Source organism: Pantherophis guttatus, chromosome 1 (genome assembly GCF_059756535.1).
Source record: "Pantherophis guttatus breed Tessera chromosome 1, ASM5975653v1, whole genome shotgun sequence".
NCBI lineage: Eukaryota > Metazoa > Chordata > Lepidosauria > Squamata > Colubridae > Pantherophis > Pantherophis guttatus.
The window spans coordinates 53,663,440-53,683,376 of NC_142063.1; the positions used below are offsets into that span (position 1 = coordinate 53,663,440).

General features: G+C 39.2%; 1 protein-coding gene across 50 annotated transcripts in view; it reads right to left on the minus strand.

Moving 5' to 3' along the window:
- Nucleotides 1-2,227: 2,227 nt before the first annotated feature.
- The window catches only part of TMEM63C (transmembrane protein 63C), a 75,474-nt gene continuing 57,764 nt past the window's right edge, over nt 2,228-19,937 (minus strand). For all 50 annotated transcript variants that reach the window (XM_087873876.1, XM_087873828.1, XM_087873894.1 and 47 more), the window contains 11 exons: nt 19,085-19,207; nt 18,233-18,386; nt 15,592-15,698; nt 14,443-14,529; nt 12,876-12,941; nt 12,520-12,682; nt 10,215-10,320; nt 8,942-9,109; nt 6,843-6,958; nt 2,969-3,040; nt 2,228-2,676 (listed from right to left, as the gene is read on the minus strand). In XM_087873876.1, the coding sequence (XP_087730002.1) occupies nt 2,464-2,676; nt 2,969-3,040; nt 6,843-6,958; nt 8,942-9,109; nt 10,215-10,320; nt 12,520-12,682; nt 12,876-12,941; nt 14,443-14,529; nt 15,592-15,698; nt 18,233-18,386; nt 19,085-19,207 (1,375 nt within the window). In that variant the 3' untranslated portion in view covers nt 2,228-2,463. The remainder of the gene's footprint in view (nt 2,677-2,968; nt 3,041-6,842; nt 6,959-8,941; nt 9,110-10,214; nt 10,321-12,519; nt 12,683-12,875; nt 12,942-14,442; nt 14,530-15,591; nt 15,699-18,232; nt 18,387-19,084; nt 19,208-19,937) is intronic.

Consider the following 19,937-nt stretch of genomic DNA (forward strand, 5'->3'; position numbering starts at 1 on the left):
GTTACTGTATAATTCCTGTTTCCTTAAAGGTAAAGAAAGCCATGAGTTATGAAATCCTTCCAAACACGGTAATGTTAAATGATCCTGGAAATTCTGCTCCGTTGCACTGATATTTACTGAGACAAAGAATATCCTTGGTGAAGCTCAGGAGAAAGGAACATTTTGGTTTGTGGTTAATTGCTGTTCTCTACACTAACCAGCCACCTTTTAGTCCAGTGTTAGCACATTACATTTTTCTGCTAATGTTTTACACATGTGGAGGCAGTAGGAACATTACGTGGCAGATATTATGTCCTTGTTCTGATTTTTTTTTTCTTTCTGAACTTCTACTGAGCTCACCAGTCTCTTTTTCTCGGTGACAATATTTCTTCAGTTTTTGAATTCTGCTGTCTCAGAAATGGCTGAAGAACATAAAAGTCCAGGTGGCTCTTCCATTGGAGAGAAATGCACTTGTCTGCTTATTCCAACTGGAGATGTCATCCTGACCTGAGGACTGCTTTCTATTAAACTTGAAAGAGAAATCCACATTTAGTCAAATTTCTGTTTTCTGTCTTTTTGTTTCATTTACTATTGTAGAACAGGAAAACATTTATCAGGGAAAACCTGTTCAGCAGAGCAGTTTAGAACTATGCAGTGTGTTTTCTCCATTTATAACATCCATTAAGTTAGGAACATTTCACTTGCTTATTACTTACAGGATTGATAATTATTCAAAGCATAAGAATCCTGTGTAAAAAAAGAGGGTGGTGATTTTCTGCAAATCACCTATGAACTCTCCCTCTTACTTATTCTTTAATAGCGTTACTCATCTCTCAGAAATTTGCAGACTGCTCCATTGTAGGTCTTACAACAAAGTTCAAGAGGAAAGTGTGCAATGCATTAGACCCAGGAACTAGAAGATGCTGTGAGAAACAGTTGCCTAATGCAGTTTGAAGGACCTGTGTGTCTCCAGCTTCCAGTGTCCTTCACCTTCGATGATACGTTCTGGGATTACAGTACATTTCTGCTGGAGGAAAAGTACACAAATTCCTGACCACGATCTAGCTGGTTAATGTTTGGATGCAGTTTAACTAGAAGAAGAGTTGTATTATAGCGGTGGCTTTGAAACAAAACTGAATCATTCCCATGCACATGTCTACACAGAAAGCCATTCTGAAAAGCATATGTGTTATTTGGTTGTCTTCTTTGGGACTTTCCAAATTTAGGCATGTGACATCATGCCAGCTGGTGACTGGCAACCTCAAACATGCTGGTGCAAAAAGGACAATGTGTAATTAAAGGACAAAGATTTCACCTCTACCTGCTATTTCACTCCAGTGTCTACTATCAACTTAATGTCATCCTAGATGTGATTAGGAAACAGTTGTGTTTAAATTTGGTTCTTCTTCAATCGTACAAATAAATCCCCTATTAAAGAAAAAGTATGTGGTTGACATAAGCTAAACCTTTCACCTTTCCTTAAATTGTCTGATAATCTTTTCCTATCCCTGGTTTATAGGAAACTGGGCCAGATTTTTATATACATAGCTCTATCTCTTCTCCCATATTGAAATCTGTTGTCGAACTAGGCATGGGGAAGTTTCCACCTCATCTGATCCAAAATAATGCAAAATTGGAACATAGCATTCATCTGCTTGCCAAGCCAGCAACTAGCCAAATGCAGGCCTAGAAAAACAAAGACAAGTTAGGCTCGTCACTTCAACCGAATTAGCACGGGAAGTCTTTCTTAGAGGCAATGGATTTGGACAAAAGCAGTAACTGCAGCAGAAGCATTATCAGGAAATATAGGCTGTTGGTTCTGCAGCTGGCAATATATGGAGACTTGCAGTAATTGTGAATGTATATCCAAGGATGCACAACATTCCATATGTCTTTACCCCTTTCACTAATGGTTTATAGAAAGGACCACAGGTATTATGGACATTGCGCTGATCAAATCAAAATAGTCCTTTCTTTCTTTTTGCTGCCGTGAGAAAATTGCTCAAGCTAGAGAAATATTTTCATATGGCCAAAATATTTCTTTTTAAAAAGCAAAATACTGGGGAGAGGGGGGAAGAGAATATGGAACAACTGAGAATTCAGATTATTTACCCAGAAGATACAGAAAGAGCCAAGCAATGGCAGTCTGTCAACCTGGAGCAGAACAGAGGTAACATATAGAACATGCTGCCAAGCAGCTGGTGTATAGGATAGAAAGAACACTATCTCTTCAGAACATCTCAATAGATGTGCTCAACATCTCAATGTTTTATATCCATCTTTCTAACAGCATGACCAGAGATGTCAGGACTTAAGGCCCATCATCCATCTGCCTGACTGGTTCTGGTCCAAATTCAGATCTTTTCCCCAAACTATCTGATATAGCAGCTCGGGAGAATTAAGATTTTGGGTTATGATGCTTCTTTCCAGCATTCTGAAGATTCAACACTTCTGTCCATCTGTCTTTGGTTTGGCAGGACAAAATCAATGATAGTGACTTTGGGTGTCCAGCAAGGGTCTGGTTCTATATTTGCCTTCTGTGTTTTCCAGTTCTGCTTCAAAACTTGGCAGGCCACCTTCCTCTATATTCTCTGCTTGGTCCAGGTGGCTGCCCATTGTGCCATAAGACTGATGAGCTGGGGAAGCTGCTGGCGTAAGACTTAATTCTGGCTCTTGAAGCACAGTGGCCACAAACATCTGTAATGCAAAAGCAAGATAGTTAAATTCTGGGGCTTTTGGCTTTCATCTCTTTGGCTAACAAGGTAGATCACTCTTTTAATATAGACTCCCCCCCTCCTTTCCACATTTGGCAATTGTATGGCAGCAATTATTGTTTGTGGCTTGTGAAGCATCTCTGGAATGTTAAAAACTTCTGGGGCACATACCTTGACAGGAATCTGTATAAGTGCAACTTAATAAATGCAACTGTCTGGAATCTGTTTAATTGCAATTGTCATAGGTGTGTATGACAAATTATGAATGTACTTACATTTGAATTGGGTGTGGAAGAGATGCTACTTGTTTCTGTATCATTGAAAGCTCCATCAGATTGCTCTGACATCTGTTTGCAGATGGAGAAGAATGTAAGTTGGATGTAGGATAAAAAAGCAAGAATGTTTGTTCTGTTTGGAAGTCCCTCCCCAAATATAAACAATCTTAGAATTAAAATTGAGAGTGCTTAAATAATAAAATACAGTCCCAGAATGCTAGATTAATCCAATGTTTTTCTATTTATATAGCAAAATATTTCCAGCTGATTTGTCCAATTCCTGTTTTTCCCTCCTATTTTCAGTGGTTCCTGCCTTGCACTTCTATGGATTCACTGGAGGCATGGACAAACCACAAAAAGAAACCAAAATAAGGAAGCAAACCATAGTTCCTTTCCTCATCATACCAACGATTAAAAATGAGTAAATCAATAAATTGAAGATTACTGTCTAAAGCAAGCTATGATTTATTCATTTGTTTTATTTGCACACTACCCTAAGCAACAAATGAAGAAATAGTGAATTTAGCCAACAGAAAGTAAATTGTATAGGAACATTTGTGAAGTAATTTATAGTAATTATCGGCTACCATCAGCATGTAACTAGAGGGAGGTAGCCCAAAATAGCATAGTAACTAAGTGCTGTACTGGAGTGAGTGAGTAAAATAGGGTTGAACTTCAGTTATTTTCACTCAAATAGTAAAAAATAATCCAAAATTTTGCACAAAGGCAACTTATCGGGAGAATTGTTTAAACAGAGAACATTAAAAAATTATTAAATAAACATCCTTTTGTGGAGGGCCATCTAAAATCTGTTAAACATCTGATGAAAGCCACAATTATTACTATATGGAATATAATTATAATGTCACTCGGGTGGTTGTTTTTACTTTTATACATATAAGAGGATATTTACTACTGATGGGGGCGGATATGATTGAAGATTTTGAATAAACTGTTGCATCAGCAAGCTATGTTACCCTATTATGGATGATGGTCCTAACAATCCAGTGGGAAGACTTTCAAGAAGATATTACATGGACTATAAATTTAAAGTCATTGTTTTTTCCTTTTTATTTAGATATAATGGAATATATATACATATATTTTTAAGTAGCGTGGGCAATGAATCAAAGATATTAAGAATTGTTGTGTAAGGTAATTTTTGCAGGACAGTGGGTGAATAAGCTAGGTTGCAGATTGATTAGTTTAAGAAAAGGGATTTTTAAGTGATATATTTAGGGGAGTGGAGGAAATGGATAGAGTGGAATAAATGTTAAATTAGATTTTATGGGGAAGGCCGCTTTGAAATATTATAGTAATACATACAGAAGATTAAATGTTAAAGTAGGATTTATTGTATAGTTTTAAAGCGGAAGGTGGTTTTGATTTGATTTGTTGTAATAATATATAGATATAAGTTTGGGAGAAGAAAAAAAAGGGCAGATTATTGCCAAATTGGGAGTTATAATACTATTATGCTAAATTAGAAGTTATTTTACAATGTTATAGTATAATGTCTTTTTTTTTTCTTTCTTTCTTGAAATGTATGGATAAAGGGGGATGTTATAATATTAATAATATTTTTAGTAAGTAAAGGTCAGTATTTAGAGGAGGGAGTAAGTAATCTGTTATGAATTAGGTTTTTTGTTACGAAGAAGTCACAGGGGGGATGGGTGGGGAGGGGGGGTTAGGGAGGGGGAGGGGGAGGGGAAAAAAAAGGGGGAAAAATTTGTATTTGAAAACTTTTTCAATAAAAAAAATAAAAAATAAAATCTGTTAAACACTCCAATAACTGCTTTCCTACAACATATCATGATGGAACATCTATTAGCAATAGCAAGAGCATTTAGATTTATATACAGCTTCACAGTAAGCGGTTTACAAAATCAGCCCATTGCCCCCAACAATTTGGGTCCTTATTTTACCCACCTCGGAAGGATGGAAGGCTGAGTCAACCATGAGCCTGGTGAGATTTGAATTGCCAAATTGCAGGCAGTCAGCAGTCAACAGAAGTAGCTTGCAGTACTGCATTCTAACCACTGCGCCACCTCGGCTCATACTTAGCCAGAAAATGCAGGATAATTTCTGAAACTGATGGCAACATTTTCTTCTGAGACGCTGCTGCTTTAGCATTAATTTAGCGTCCCCTTACATGAGCCAGTCCAGATGTGTTCAGACTACCAGATGTCCAGTCACTATGGCTGTTGGCGAGGAACTTGGAAAATTGTTCCAACTTTTCTATTGAAATACTATAGGATGGATGCTACTACACTAGAATGCTGATCGAACTTAAGGAGCATCACCTTTAACAATAAGTTATAAATGCAGCCATTTCACAATCCCTGTGAGCAGAGCATGATAATCTTAGATTTGTGTTCTTTTGAAAACTCCTCCTTTGGACAAAAAATTGCATGTCAGGTGTAGGCAATTTCTGAAGGTTTGGATGACCAGAGTAGACCATATGTTGTCACTAGAAGGAACAGGAATAATTTTTTGGGCCCTTTGGTGGTGGGGATGTGAAACGGAATAGGATAGAATAATAATAGAGTTGGAAGGGACTCAGGAGGCCTTCTAGTCCAATTATTTGGGTCCTTAAGAATTTCTGCCCCAGAGCAATCATTTGAAAAACAGTTTAAAATTGCTCATTTTCCCATTGAATTTGGCCAGCACATCTCAGGTGTTGGGGACTATGCGTGATCCATGGGTCATCCACCCAGTATAAACTAGCACATAGTATATATATTGCATTAATCCATAATTTGATTTATTTTATTTTGGATTAGTATGTTATAGGAGTTCAGCTACTTGTGGTTTAATCAAATAACCATGGTTAATGTATGAACTCACAGATTCAAATTTCTATTAATTCATGACACTTATTAGTTTTAATGATCAATTGCCTCACAAAAATAGTTGTGAGGAAGAAATGGGACTGGATGATCATTGACATGTTGTTTTCTAAACCTCTGATAAAGCAGATAAACAGAGTGAAAGAAGAAAGTGCATTAACTTTTTTGGGGGAAAGTATCTATTTTAGGAATACTACACTGACTTGAAATTTAAAAAGAAAGGAAAACTTGTGTATGATTCAATCTATGCTTTATGCAGTATGACAAAAATAATGTACAGAAAACTAAAGCTAAAAAGGAATGATAGAAGGTAAACAATAACTCTCCCACAGAAACAGTAATGCCTATCGACTTATACATATAGATAAGTCTGATACTTTATATTACACTTTTTATAATTAGCTGGAACTCCATTAAGTTTCTGAAATGTTTGGGAACCACGAAGATACAAGAAAAACACATAATTGTTTGAACTTTGACTATTTTATTGAGTAGATCAAAAATGGTTTCTTAGAATGGAAACAGTGGGAGTTCTGGACTGGTAGGCGCTTTTCTGTCTTTAAAGATTTTTATCATCAATGTGTTATTTGGCATACTCAGTGCATACATTTGTTAATACTGGATTTCTAACTTTTTAGGAATAGATGGAACATTCATCCCAGAACTGCATTATATGAAAACGGAGGGGAAAAAGCAGGAGGAGAATAGTTATAAAATAATAGTTAGCTATGTGGTATTACATCCAGAAATTAAAATTAGAACCATGTCTTCCTGCTTTGACTCTCTAGTGCCAACTTGTCACAATGATAAGAAGCAGCCTAAAAGATCCAATGTCGTGTCAGCTGATTTTCCACTTGCACAATAAAAGTTTCCTTTGTTTTTTTTTCCTTCTTTCATGTCTCACTAAATTGGCTCCAGAGATTCTCTCAAGGTCTGGAATAGATTTGGGGACTGTGGTGGTAAAGAAAGACTGATCCATGAAGGTGTCCCATGGGATACAAGCCAAGAAATGAGTGCACTGTTACCTGATAGCTGGAAGGTTTCCTTGGATGAAACTTCTTCAGGCACAGACCAAAGAAGGAAAAGGGAATGCAGGATAGAAGCACCACACAGGTGAAAATGGTAATGGGACGAACAGAACCTATAGCAGTGGGGAAGAGAGAAACAGATTGGCACAATGCACCCATTCTCACTGCCGCCTCTGCCTACAGTTCATGGTAGACTTGCAGCTGGGAGCCTTTTGTGTTAGGATGAAAGCTCATCCCATCTGCAAAAGGGCTCTCTACATACTACTGATTACTGCTTCTAAAACTAAACTTCAAGGAATGATTGTTACCTCCCTATTCTGTACAAATCTGCCCAGTAACAAATTCATGTACCACTTTAAATATGGCATTCATATGCCCATGTACGACTATTATACCATTTAAGAACTAGTGCTTCCTTCTGCACCACAGGACCATTTTAGCTGCTCACTAAAATGAGCTGCAAATGGACAGATCAGTTGTATTCCCATTTTCCCCAATTCCTAATAAACTATTTGAAATGCAGACTTGCAGACCTCACTTAAAAAGGTGCCTTTGTATGCTGCGGACTTACTAGGAATTTCTATATCTAAACATTTAGCGGTAGTCCTGATTTAGCGACCACAATTGGGAAATAGCAATTCAGTCATTAAACAAAGTGGTCGCTAGTGAAACTACAATTTTGCTAAAGATCCACCTTGGCTTTCCTTTGCTTTTCAGACCTGCAATGGTTGTAAGTGTTGGATTGGTTATAAAGTTACTTTTTCATCACTGTTGTAATTGCAAATGGTCTCTAAATGAGGCAGTCATTAAAGAAGGACTGCCGGTATATTAGAAATAAAGTAGTGGAAATATGAGCCTGTATGCTTCTGAGAATCTTGACTTTTTCCCAATATTTTTTTTTTTTAATTAGATTTATATGCCGCCCTTCTCCGGAGACTCAGGGCGGCTTACAATGCGTTAAGCAATAGCCTTCATCCTTTTGTATATTTTATACAAAGTCAGCTTATTGCCCCCACAATCTGGGTCCTCAATTTACCTACCTTAGAAAGGATGGAAGGCTGAGTCAACCTTGAGCCTGGGGAGATTCGAACATGCAATAATTGCAGACAGCTGAATGTTAATAACAGGCTTTTAGTCTGTTGAGCTATCCAGGCTCCCCTTGGCTTCCCTTCTGCATCTTCTGCATGAATGCTAAATTTCATTGCTATGAGCCGTCAGCCCAACCCAAGTCAACAGGATGCTTAGTTTTGGACCATCTTGGATGCTGCTGACTGTGCTCTCCTTTTTGTGCTTCAAAGAGTTGCTTTTGGTCCAGGATTATGCTAGTCACTCTGGCTCTTTAAAAGTCAAAATTGTATGTTAACAGTCTTAATGAGAACCAGGGAGTGTCATGTCTGAGATGATTACTTAAATTACATTTCTGGCCCAGGCTCAGATTTCTTTTATCTGGCCACTGACTTGCTGTGGCTCTTTCTCCTCTTCCTCAAGGTTATTCCTAGTGCCCATTACAGCATGCCACGAAGAACACAAGAAATGAACAATGCAACTCTGCTCCATATTATACGCATGAATTTCCCTTTAACTAATCTAATTGTATCTAATTCTCAATTGCCTTAATTCGTTTTGGGATCAGTTGTACTACGTATGTGGAGTTCCCTGTAATAGTAGAACATCTTTTTCACCACCAAGTCCACAGAGACTAATCAGTTTTTGGCATATGCATAAGAATGTATCTGGCATGAACTCCTTACATTTTCAATGTGTGTGAAATGATAGCTGGTGAATTTGCCACCTTAGTGCTAAACCATTCATATAGAAAAACTGAAGAGTTTCCACTCTCAGAAGTACAATAAACTCTGGATTCAGAGTCTCAAGAAGTCCAAGAGCTTAGCTGTAATAGTCCTGCTTAAATAACAGAAGAAACCCATGGCTCTTTCCCATCTTGCTTTTCTCGAGCTGAATTGACTCCAATTCTCCAAACCAGCTTCGCTAGAATTGCAATCCCATAAACTGGAGGGTACAAGACTGGAGACAATTGGGTGTAGGCTAACTAACCCAAGTATAGATCAATGAAGGCTCAATGAAACCTCACTTGCCTAGACGTAGAATGGAGAAGAAGAGCAGCCAAAACATGCAGAGAATGGGCGCTGTCACCACCTGGTTTACTGCTGCCAAATGGATGCGGTGGTTCAGCCTGGTCGGGATGTAGACATAGTAAATATTGTAGCGGTCAACCATGTGCTTCAGTAGCATGTACAGCAAACCTGTGTGAAAAGAGATGGAAGAATTGGAGCATGGAGAATGCCCACTCGAAGGAGACAGCAGTAGCTGGGAGGATGACAAGGAGATCAGCCCAGATATTTTTTACAGGAAAAAAAAAGGCTGGGAGGGACCATAGTTCAGCAGTAATACAACCTCTGCTTGCATGCAAAAGATTTATTCATTAGTGACATTTGAAAGATTATCAAGGAATTGTGCTGGAAAAAAAATCTTGAGTAAAGGACTCCAACAGCTGTATTATACCCTACCAACACAACAACATCCTCATCTTGTATTTATGTTCTGTAGCTCTTCTCTTGCATAAGAATTCATTCCCCGGGGTCAATTATATCATTAATCAGGGACAACCTAGAGAATATGATAAATTTGTGGTTTCATGTTTGTACTTTTATTTATTTTCTATTAGGGCTTTTGTTTTAGGAGGAAGGATTTACCTGTTTCTTACTATACCACTTTCTTGGCAAAAATATCAATCCTTTCCCCTCCATGCCCATAAAAACTATTATAGAAATAGCTACTGTTTTTCGTAGCAAATAGCAATTCTGGAGTAGGATAGGCTAGCAGAAAAATGGCAGAGAGAAAGGGTAGAAGAAAAATCCCCGTTCCTATCATATCTCCTGTGGCTTAAAAAAGAAGGCGTAAAAGGTATAAATGTCAGCAGACTGAAATTCAGCAATGTGTTTGTTAATAACATATTTTAAAATTATTGCAATGTATTGAAATCCCACTTTTTGCCCCCAAAAATTCTTATTTGGAGAAAATACTGCTACTCAGCTATCATTTCTATATTCTTTTGTATATCATTTCACAAGGCTACTGTCTATTAGAAACGAACAGAATAAAAGCAGTACATTTCACTGCTTTTCCATTTTATAGGCCAACAGGTCTCTACATCAATAGCTATTTGATTCCATTTACAGAAATCCATTAAGAGATATCATCCCAAAGGCTGACAAGAGCCATGGCTTGTATTTGTTTGTTTTACTGGGGTTTGTTTTATTGCCTTAAAATGCAATCAGCCAGGGTCCAGACCTAGAAAGATGTTATTGGCAACAGCAGGAATTTTGGAGAAATTGTGTATCTACTTACCAAAGGGGACAATAATGGGGCAGGTGATACTATATGTCATCACCACAGCAAATATGCAGCAAGTCCAGGCATACTCCAGTCCAAACTGGAACTCATAGGCTTGATTCTGGAGGGAAAAACACAGTAGCACACTTTACCTTTAATTTTATTATGTGCGAAGATAAATGGTGATGGGATGGGAGAACAGTCTCACAGGTCCTGGAGTCTATGACCATTCACTGTGGCCAATTCGCCACGGCCAAATTGCCATGGCCAACTTACCGCAGCCAACTCGCCGCAGGACAGCTTGCCACGGCCAATTTCAAGGTTGACTCAGCTTTCCATCCTTTCGAGGTAGTAAAATGAGGACCCGGTTTGTGGGGGCAATAAGCTGACTTTGTATAAAAAAGAACACCGCTGGGGGGGGGCGGGCAAAAGCCCTACTAAGCAGGTATATAGAAAAGTATGAAGGCTATTGCTTAACGCATTGTAAGCTGCCCTGAATCTCCGGAAAAGGGCGGCATATAAATCGAACCAATAAATAAATAAATAAATAAATAAATAAATAAATAAATAAATAAATAAATAAATAAATAAATAAATAAACTGGCCGTGGGAAAATTCGCCGCAGGACAAGAGTTACACTAATATCAAAGAAATGGTGGAATGGAAGCATTAAAGAGAGGATGAAAAAGGAAGGACAGAATGAAATGTGGATGACAAAAATTAGAATATTTTTTATTTATTTTAAATAATTAAATTGAAATTGTCAAATTGTCCTGTGGCGAGTTGGCCTGTGCCAAGTTGGCAGTGGTGAGATATCCTGGAGCAAGTTAGCCGAGGTGAGTTGGCTGCGAGCGAGCTGTCCCACGCCCACTATTACCCTTTATCACCCCCATCCAATCCCTGCGTGTTGTATCCTTCCCCTCACACCCGTAAGTGCTGCTAACAGTAGTTTGTTTTCTTTATGCAGAGTTTACCCTTTTTTCAGGTGACAACTCTCACACAATTTAAAAAATATATTTGGTTTTTAGTAATTTCACAAGATTTTAATAATTTAACTAAACATTTTAAATTATTTAATTTTAGGGGATCCAGACATATTATCTAGGATAGAGGGAGGGATTTGTGGATATTGATGGGCACATATTACCAACTCTTGATAACAACTCCGTTATTAAACCATTTCAAAATCATGGCTCTTAGTGATTTACAATGAAAAACAATTAAACCTAACTTTTTCATTGAGCAAACTATGACTCCATGTCTTCCCTAAGCCAAACTTGCTTGAAAAGTAGTTTCTGTAAATTGTATCATTATGTCATTGCTACACTCACACCCAAAACTAAAGTAGGATGTTTCTGTTCATGGTTTGTGACACCATGCTACAAAGATTGAGTTGCAATAATACTAATCCATGATGGGAGAGGTCAGATACATCTTGCTAAGACATAAACAATGCACTAATGGCTTAGCTTTATGTTTGAATGAGAGGGGGATTTTACTGGGCTAAAGAAAACAAGTCATGACTAAACACTGTCTGTTTTCAAACATTTCATGAGCTTCTTGCTCCACAAAAACTCTCATTGTCTCACTAGGGGTCTGCAACTTTAAATACTCAAAGAGCCATTTGGACCTGTTTCCCCCAGAAAAGAAAACACCGGGAGCCACAAAACCTGGGTGGGCATGGCCAACTCAATGTCACTCACTTCCACCAGTCACATGACCTCCCTAGCCATGCCTACCCCGCCAGTCATTAGGGCAGAGAACCAGTTGTTAAAAAATACCGGGAACCACAAAATCCTTTTGACACATCTCTCTCTCTCCCCTCCCCCCCTCTCTCTCCTCCTCTCTCTGTATCTCTCTGTCTCTGCCCTGGCCGCTTCTCCATCCCCTAACGTCACCCTTACCGTCTCAGGCCAGGCGAAGAGTGACTGGGAGGGGAGGGCCAGCCAGTGGTGGGATCACCTGACACGGAGCTACAGCAGAGGACCCAAAGAGCCGCATACAGCTCCGGAGCCGCATGTTGCTGACCCCTGCACTAGGGGAAATCTCCTAGAGATTTATAGCACCACTTTAAGAGTATTGCTGGATATAATCTATTCCAGGGGTCTCCAACCTTGGCAACTTGAAGACTTGTGGACTTCAACTCCCAGAATTCCTCAGCCAGCAAAACTGGCTGGGAGTTGAAGTCCACAAGTCTTCAAGTTGCCAAGGTTGGAGACCCCTGATCTATTCATACATAATCCTAGTCATGCAGGAGGTTATGTAGCCTTCTAATCCTACAAGCAAGGTTTCAAATGTCCAAAATGAAAACCCAACAGACCCGCTTGATGTGGAGCCGCTCAGGTTCAGATTTGGCAAAGCAGAGCCGAGTGGCATAGACAATGAGCCCAGGGATTCGCAACAGTTCCATGGCTGTCCCAATCAGACTGGAAGTGACAACGTAGTTGACAAAGAAAGCTCCATTATCAGGGAGAAAAACACACCTGCATTAAAAAAAAAGAATCCAGGAAAGTGTGCATGAGAGAGAGAGAGAGAGCGCATAATATAACAGAAGTATATCCCGAGAAAGGCCATATGCAGCCTTCATGTGTTATGTGCAAACAAGACACAACCATCCCACAAATTAAAATTGGTGATCCATCTGGCAACACACTCAAAATGTTCAGTAATACTTACTGAAATTTTATCCCTGCTTGATCCACAAAGTTAGTGTCAAATAGCCAGCGAAAGAAGAGATCCAAACTGGGAAGAGGAAACAGAGAAGAACGAAAGAGATAATAAGCTTGTTACTTTTTTTAAAAAAAACAAACACCGATACCTGAAACCTGCTGGTTCAATAAAAATGGGGCATATTTCAGTGTATGAAGCTTGAGGATGGGAACAATTTCTTCAGAGAGGTACAACCAAGCTAATTTAACCCTTTTCGATTGGCAAGAGCAGACATGACGTTGTAGACAAATGGAAAGTAGCAATGAATATTTCGGTGCAGGAAGATGTAGTTCTTACAAATTTGAAAGAACAGGTGGGACAACTGGGGGATGAGTGAGTTTGTGTAGATGGTGTGAAGGTAGCAAGCAGCCTCTCTTCTCATTGTAATGTCATCTCTAACATAGCACACATACTCCCTCTGAATATAATGGAATCAGGTTCCAAAGACTGAAGACACGGATCAGGAAATTATGATTGTGTTGTGGTGATGATATCAACTTGGCAGCAGATCAGCTACTCTACATGGAATAGCTTAGAGTAGGTGAAATATTTATGTGGGACCTTGTTCATAGCCTTTGAGAAGCTGGTGATTTTTTTTTAATTTTTAGGAAAGCATTTAGTGCATCATTTTAGCTGCTTAATTTAATAATCTATTACTTGCTGGCACATTATTGTTTATGTTATGATTCCCATTTTTAAAAGTGCTTGTGTTCCTTTCCCCCCAAAGATTGGTTGAGCACAATTATTGTACAGCATTTTTAATATAGGCCATGACTGTAATGCCAGCAGTCAGACATACATTTAAACATTTTGGGAGAAGAGCCATGATATCCAAAAATCAGAGGGAATCTGACAGTGCTTTTTCAGACTACAAATTTTATTAAAAGGCATAAGCTTTCATGATATTGAACAGAGGTTACAAGTTAAAATAATATCAATGGCTAATTTGGAAACTTGAACAAACCCATCGAATAATACTATATGATGAATGAAACTGCAGGATGGACAATTAGCCCAGAGAGAAACCCACATCTTTTGTAGGCAAACATGACTGCTACAGTTTTATTTCCAGTAAGCCCATTTTCTGATATCACACTCCATTACAGTATAAGTAATGTGTAATCATACTCCATTACAGTATAAGTAATGTGTCCATAACAAGAAATAAACCCTTGTCTGAAAGTATCCATTAAACTACTGCTCAGCTAATTTAATCTGATGATTGCGCGGCTCAGCTGGGCATGGGGGAGGCAGGAATTTTTGCTACCGGTTCTCCGAACCACCCGCCACCATCGCTACCGGATCAGGTGATCCGGTCCGAACCGGGAGCATTTTACCCTTGTATGGGCAGTATATCAAAGAGGAGAGGGGATGATTATCAGAAGGAGGGCTTGCATCCAGGACCAACTAACACATAACACTTACCACCACATCCAGCTTTGTGCTTAAAAAAACCACAATTCCGTTGAATTATCATGAGCTATTCATAATGAAAACCAGCTCGATATGGAGCACTTGAAATTTTGCTTTTTACCTGGTCAATCCAAGTGAAGGCAAGATGATAACCATAAATACCAGAAAGAAATAACACTTGTGCATTGTGATCTGATTTTCACTTGACCTAAAGGAAACAAAAATGCATTTATTTGGGAGATGGAGAGAGAGCAGCAATGAAAAGAAACTTCAAAAATCCTTGCGGAGAGGATTTAAAATGTTACATGATCAAGAAAATGTTCCAAAATGTTTTTGGTACAAAATTGTCACTAATATGCATTATTAACCCGCGTGCCTGTATTCCTTTGCAGAGTTAATTTTGGTTAAACAATTTTGTTTTGCTTACTTTTTGTTTTAGAACAGGGGTGTCAAACTCAAGGCCCACAGGCCGGATCCAGCCCACAGGGTGCTTAGATCTGGCCCACGAGACCACCCTGGAAACAGCGAAGGACCGGAACGTGGTACCTCTGCCAGTGAAAATGGGCTCCCAATCTCCATTTTCAGCTGGTATAGCCCCCTGCAACCCTCTGACAGTGAAAATAGAGCTCGGGAGGGCTGGACGCGGGTTTACAGGAGGCCATCCCAGCTGAAAATGGAGATTGGGAGCCTGTTTTTGCTGGCAGAGCACTCGGGCCACTATAGGCGCCCCTGACACAAGTGACGTCAAGCTGGCCACACCCACCCCGGCTTCAAACACAATCCTGATGTGGCCCTCAATGAAATCGAGTTTGACACCCCTGTTCTAGAAGGAGGGCCAGGGCCGGATTTTCCTATAGGCTAACTAGGCTTCAGCCTAGGGCCTCAAGATCAAGAGGGGCCTACATTCAAATTGTTAGCAAAATTAAAATTACACTTTCACTATAGGTGAAAGGGCCTCATAACTGGAATAGCTTAGGGCCTCTTTTCATCTAAATCCGGCCCTGAGGAAGGCACAGTTCCCAGAAAGGAAGACTCAGTCACAGAAATAAAATAGATGCCTCAATGCTGAGTAAGAAAGAGTTTATCCAGAATGTTTCCAAATATATGTAAATGCAATGGAAAGATGACAAAAATTAAATCAAAGCAATAAATACCTGGATCCTCTATGTCCCCTGAATATTTATCAGTTTTTTTATTTATTGCCATGGCAAGATAGATTCCCAGACAAATTCTGAAAATGTAGCAATGTGATAAAGGAAACTGGAATTACCTTGTCCAATGTGACTCAAAGAAAGATGAGTAGTACACAATGAAAGGCAGAAACACGGAAAAAGCCCACAGCAGCAGAGTGGGGAAGAACTGAGTCACAATAGGATTCTGGAAGGTGAGAGAAAAAGAGGACAAGTCGAGTGTTTTTCAAAAACAGAAACTTTTTCTCCATATAACCTCCAAGAAAGTTTTAAGACATGTTCTTTCTTTTGCTTGGTAGCTCACCCTGGGCTTCTTTTCTTCCTCTGTTTTTGGTTTGGGGATTACAACTAACGTGGTTTGATTTATTGGAATATTTTGAAGTGGAAAATGTTCTGATGAAATTAAACTACTTGTCACAGACCCTAACAAACCTAAAGAAAAATGTCAGCTTGTACAACATTTTATTTACACTGGAAAATTTTCTGATCAGTAACATCTGTCTTCATGTTATTTGCTATGGGTTACATGAAAAAAAATTTATATTCTGAATAAATAAAGTTGCCTAACAGTACAGTGGTACCTTGGTACTCATCATTAATTGGTTTTAGGAGGTGTGATGAGTACCAAAAACGATGAGTACCAAATAATTTTTTCCCCATAAGGAATAATGTAATGAGCCAAAAGGTAACCAACACTGACAAGTTCCAGCTTGTGTGCTGAGTATCAGACAAACAATGAGTACCAGGATAAAATTTTTGCATTCAAATGTGTTAAACACCAAATTCGTTGAGTTTCAAAGCAGTTGAGTACCAAGGTATCACTGTATTTGTAATTGATATCCATTTCTTATTAAAAAACTTTCAAAATAAGGTTTCTTTAAAAAACAACTAACTAAATTCCATTGTTTCTACTTTAAAACATGACCAGACCCAATTTTATGACTATTTTTTACCACAGTCATTAAGCAAATCCAGCTTCCCCAATTAACTTTGCTTGTCGGAAGCCAGCAGGGAAGGTCATAAATCATGATCACATGACTGCAAGATATGGCAACCGTTATAAATATATGCAGGTTGTCATGTGCCTAAATTACATGGGGAGGATGCTGTAATGATCATAAGTGTGAGGAACAGTAATGCATCCCTGATTTTAGCAGTCGTAATTTTGAACAAATGGTCGTAAATCAAGGACTACCAACAATGCAATAAAGGCAAATTCAGGGGGAAAGGATGAGAATTAGATTCATGCTGAATGGCTTCAGTCACAGCTCTTTCTCTTTCTTTCTACACAGGAGAAGATCACATATACCATTCCAACAGTAAATTCATTATTAAGTCATTCTGCTACTCCAAACTAAAGTTATAGCCTGCATTGAAGAGGCAGCATCAAGCAGCGAGTTTCTAAATTGGGATGAATAGTCTTTCCTGCTCTTTGGCGCTCATCTGCTCAGAAGGAAACTTATGGTGAGCCTCTGTGTACACACATATGTCCTTTGCACTATACTACACATACCAGGGATGGGTTCTAAAATTTTTTACTACCAGTTCTGTGGGTGTGGCTTATTTTGTGGCCGTAGCTTGATGATCATGTGACAATCATTTAGGATTTAGCAGAGGTACTGGTCTACCAGGCTTTTAACTGCTTGCAGAGCTGTACCGATCTACCCATTTATTTTTGCAGGCACTGATCTACTCATGTATTTTTGCAGGCAGTGGTCTTCCCATTTGTTTTCTTTTAACAGTGATCAGCTGTAGGGCGGCCCTTTGAAGCCCCGCGGCAAGAGTTTAAACAGTTTTTTCCCCTCTAGCCATCAGCTGGGACTCAGGAGGCAGCAATAGATTGAGGTCAGGCCAAATAAAAGGTAAGAATAACATGGGGGGTGGGGGGGTGGGTGCGGGAGGGTGGGTGGGCACGGGGGGACAGAACTGGTTCGGTGATGTCATATCGTCATCGCTACTGGCTTGGGAGAACCGGGCTGAACCGGGAGGAACCCACCACTGACACATACCCCTGCAAGGCATAATTGGGGGAGAGAGAGAAAGCAAAATTTCCTCCTTTGTAGCAGTCTTGAACAGAGCTGTAGTGAGGGACAAGTCACGAGATCTTTCTTCATCCTAGCCACCCCATTTGTAGATTGCCAGTTTTCTGCTCTAAACTGTGTGTGTGTGTGTGTGGAGGGGGCGGGGGAGGCAGAATTCTAGAAAGTAATCAGGAAGAAAAGGGAAGCTATGGAACTTTCTCCTTCCTTCTACTGGACCTAGTGGTAATTGCCATTTTCCTATTCCTACAAGCAGCACAGATTAGTGGCAACACTAATTTGTTCCTCACCTGTGAACTGATCAGGATGTTCAGCTGATCCTGGGAGAAGGAGAAGCTATTCTATAGACTACATGTTTTGTACCTAAAGGTTCCTTTGTTCCCATTTGGAGATTAGATTATTTCCAATTTTATACATTTTTGACCTCCTGCAATGCCTTATTGTCTTGTATGCTGCTGGTGACCTCTCGGACAGAGTTGTCCACCCAGGCAGAATTTCATTATTAAAAAATCTGGCTAGAGCAATTATCACTGTCTATCTAACAGGTAGGCAAGTACAATGATATGGAGTGTGGAATGAGAATAAGCATGGAATAAGAAGACCCAAAGGACTGGGAGTGAGATGTTATCCTGCCTGCAATAAGGCTTCAGGATCAGTAAGGAACTACAGCTCTGCTATGCACCTTGAGGCTCTCCACAGGCCGTGTAACGTTGAACATGTCCATGGTGTTCACGATGATGGCTGGAGTAGTGAGGAAGAAGAGGAGGATGAAAAGGCAGATGTTGAGCAGGATAAATTTCACCCACCACAAAGCACCACCAATGGATAAATTCTCCCTGTGAGAAAGAAAGTAGAGGTTGTAGGTTGTGTACAGCTAAGGCAAGGAAACATTGACCAATATCAATATGTTAGGGCTTGACTCAAGATAAAGGTTCCACCATATGTCCTTTTGGGACTTGTACCTAGATCACAACATACATTTAAAAAGTACAAATTGTGCATTTGAAAATTTATAATCTTTCACAACAAATTGGGACTAGATACTGAATTAAGTACTTATTGGTTCTCTTTTTAAACTAGTCTGAGGGCAAAATTTGTTTATGTAATTCCTTTACTGTGCATTGCCCACCAGTGGACAATTTGTAGACTTTAACAATATAAGAAAATAACAATCAAAGCCAGATGAACATCCACACACAAAAAAATTATGACCATTATAATACTGCCTAAAATCTAAAATTGTAATTGCTGTATTACTAACTCCTGTACCAAACACTGTATTCACCAATATTTACAACTAGTACAGAAGATTTGTTCAATATTTCTTTTGTACTTGGTGCCACTCCTAGGCATGCTTTCAACAACGTATTTCTCCTGAAATATGCTAGACTATTTTATAACAATCACACATTCTCCGTGGCTAATAAAGAAACATATAGCACTCATAATGGGAGAACTTAACATTTCAATGTTTTTTTTACAAATTTTTAAACTACAGAAATCCAAGCTGGGGGGAAGAACAAAGAGAATTTACCAGATGATGTCATTGGGCGCAGGGGCATAGCTGACACTCCACCAATGGGATTTCACCACTGTAGTAACAGATGACTGTTGTGGGTGCTTGCGGCAGTGGATGCGGCTGTAATCCTTCAAAATACTAGGAAACCAAGGAAGAATCAAGAGCTGGAATTAACTAGTCAGGTTCCTCTTGTATTGGAATAAGAAAAAAATCATGTTGATTGCCTTATCCAGCCCAACAGTTTTATTTATGTGGTTAGCTACCAAATCTTGGAATGGGGATACCCATTCCAAAGAAAATGTTTTTGTCTTGAATATGTAATAACTGGCAGTGTGGAGGAAGAAAACTCCAAAGAAATGTAACTTGTATACAAGACTGTCCAATGCTATATGTGGATTATAAAACATTATTGATGGGAAGAAACAGATGGTGGATATTAAAATAAGAACCAGCAGAATAAAAAAAAAACATAAAGCACCCTCTTGTCAACAAATCTTAAGAGCAGGGATGGCCACCTAATTATAAGGCCCCTTTCCCACTGCAGCTAGTGTTCAGAATTGATTTGATGCCATACCTGGCAGCCTTTAAGTGAAGGAGAAATAGGAGAGGGAAAAGGAAGGACCATCTGAAAGAGAGCAGCCTGCAATATTTTTTTGCTGGGAGAATGAGGCCTTTCATAGCAATTGAATTATCTACTTCTGTCTTTGGAAATGATTTTTAAACAGGGTCGGCCCTACCACTGGAAAAAACAAAGCAACAATTAAACAGAATAGGCTGGAGAGCAGTAGTGTTAATTTGAGTTACCTCTCAGTAATACAGCTATTTCTTTCCTTTCAAGGAGAGAACTGTGTGTGTCACAAAGTTTTCA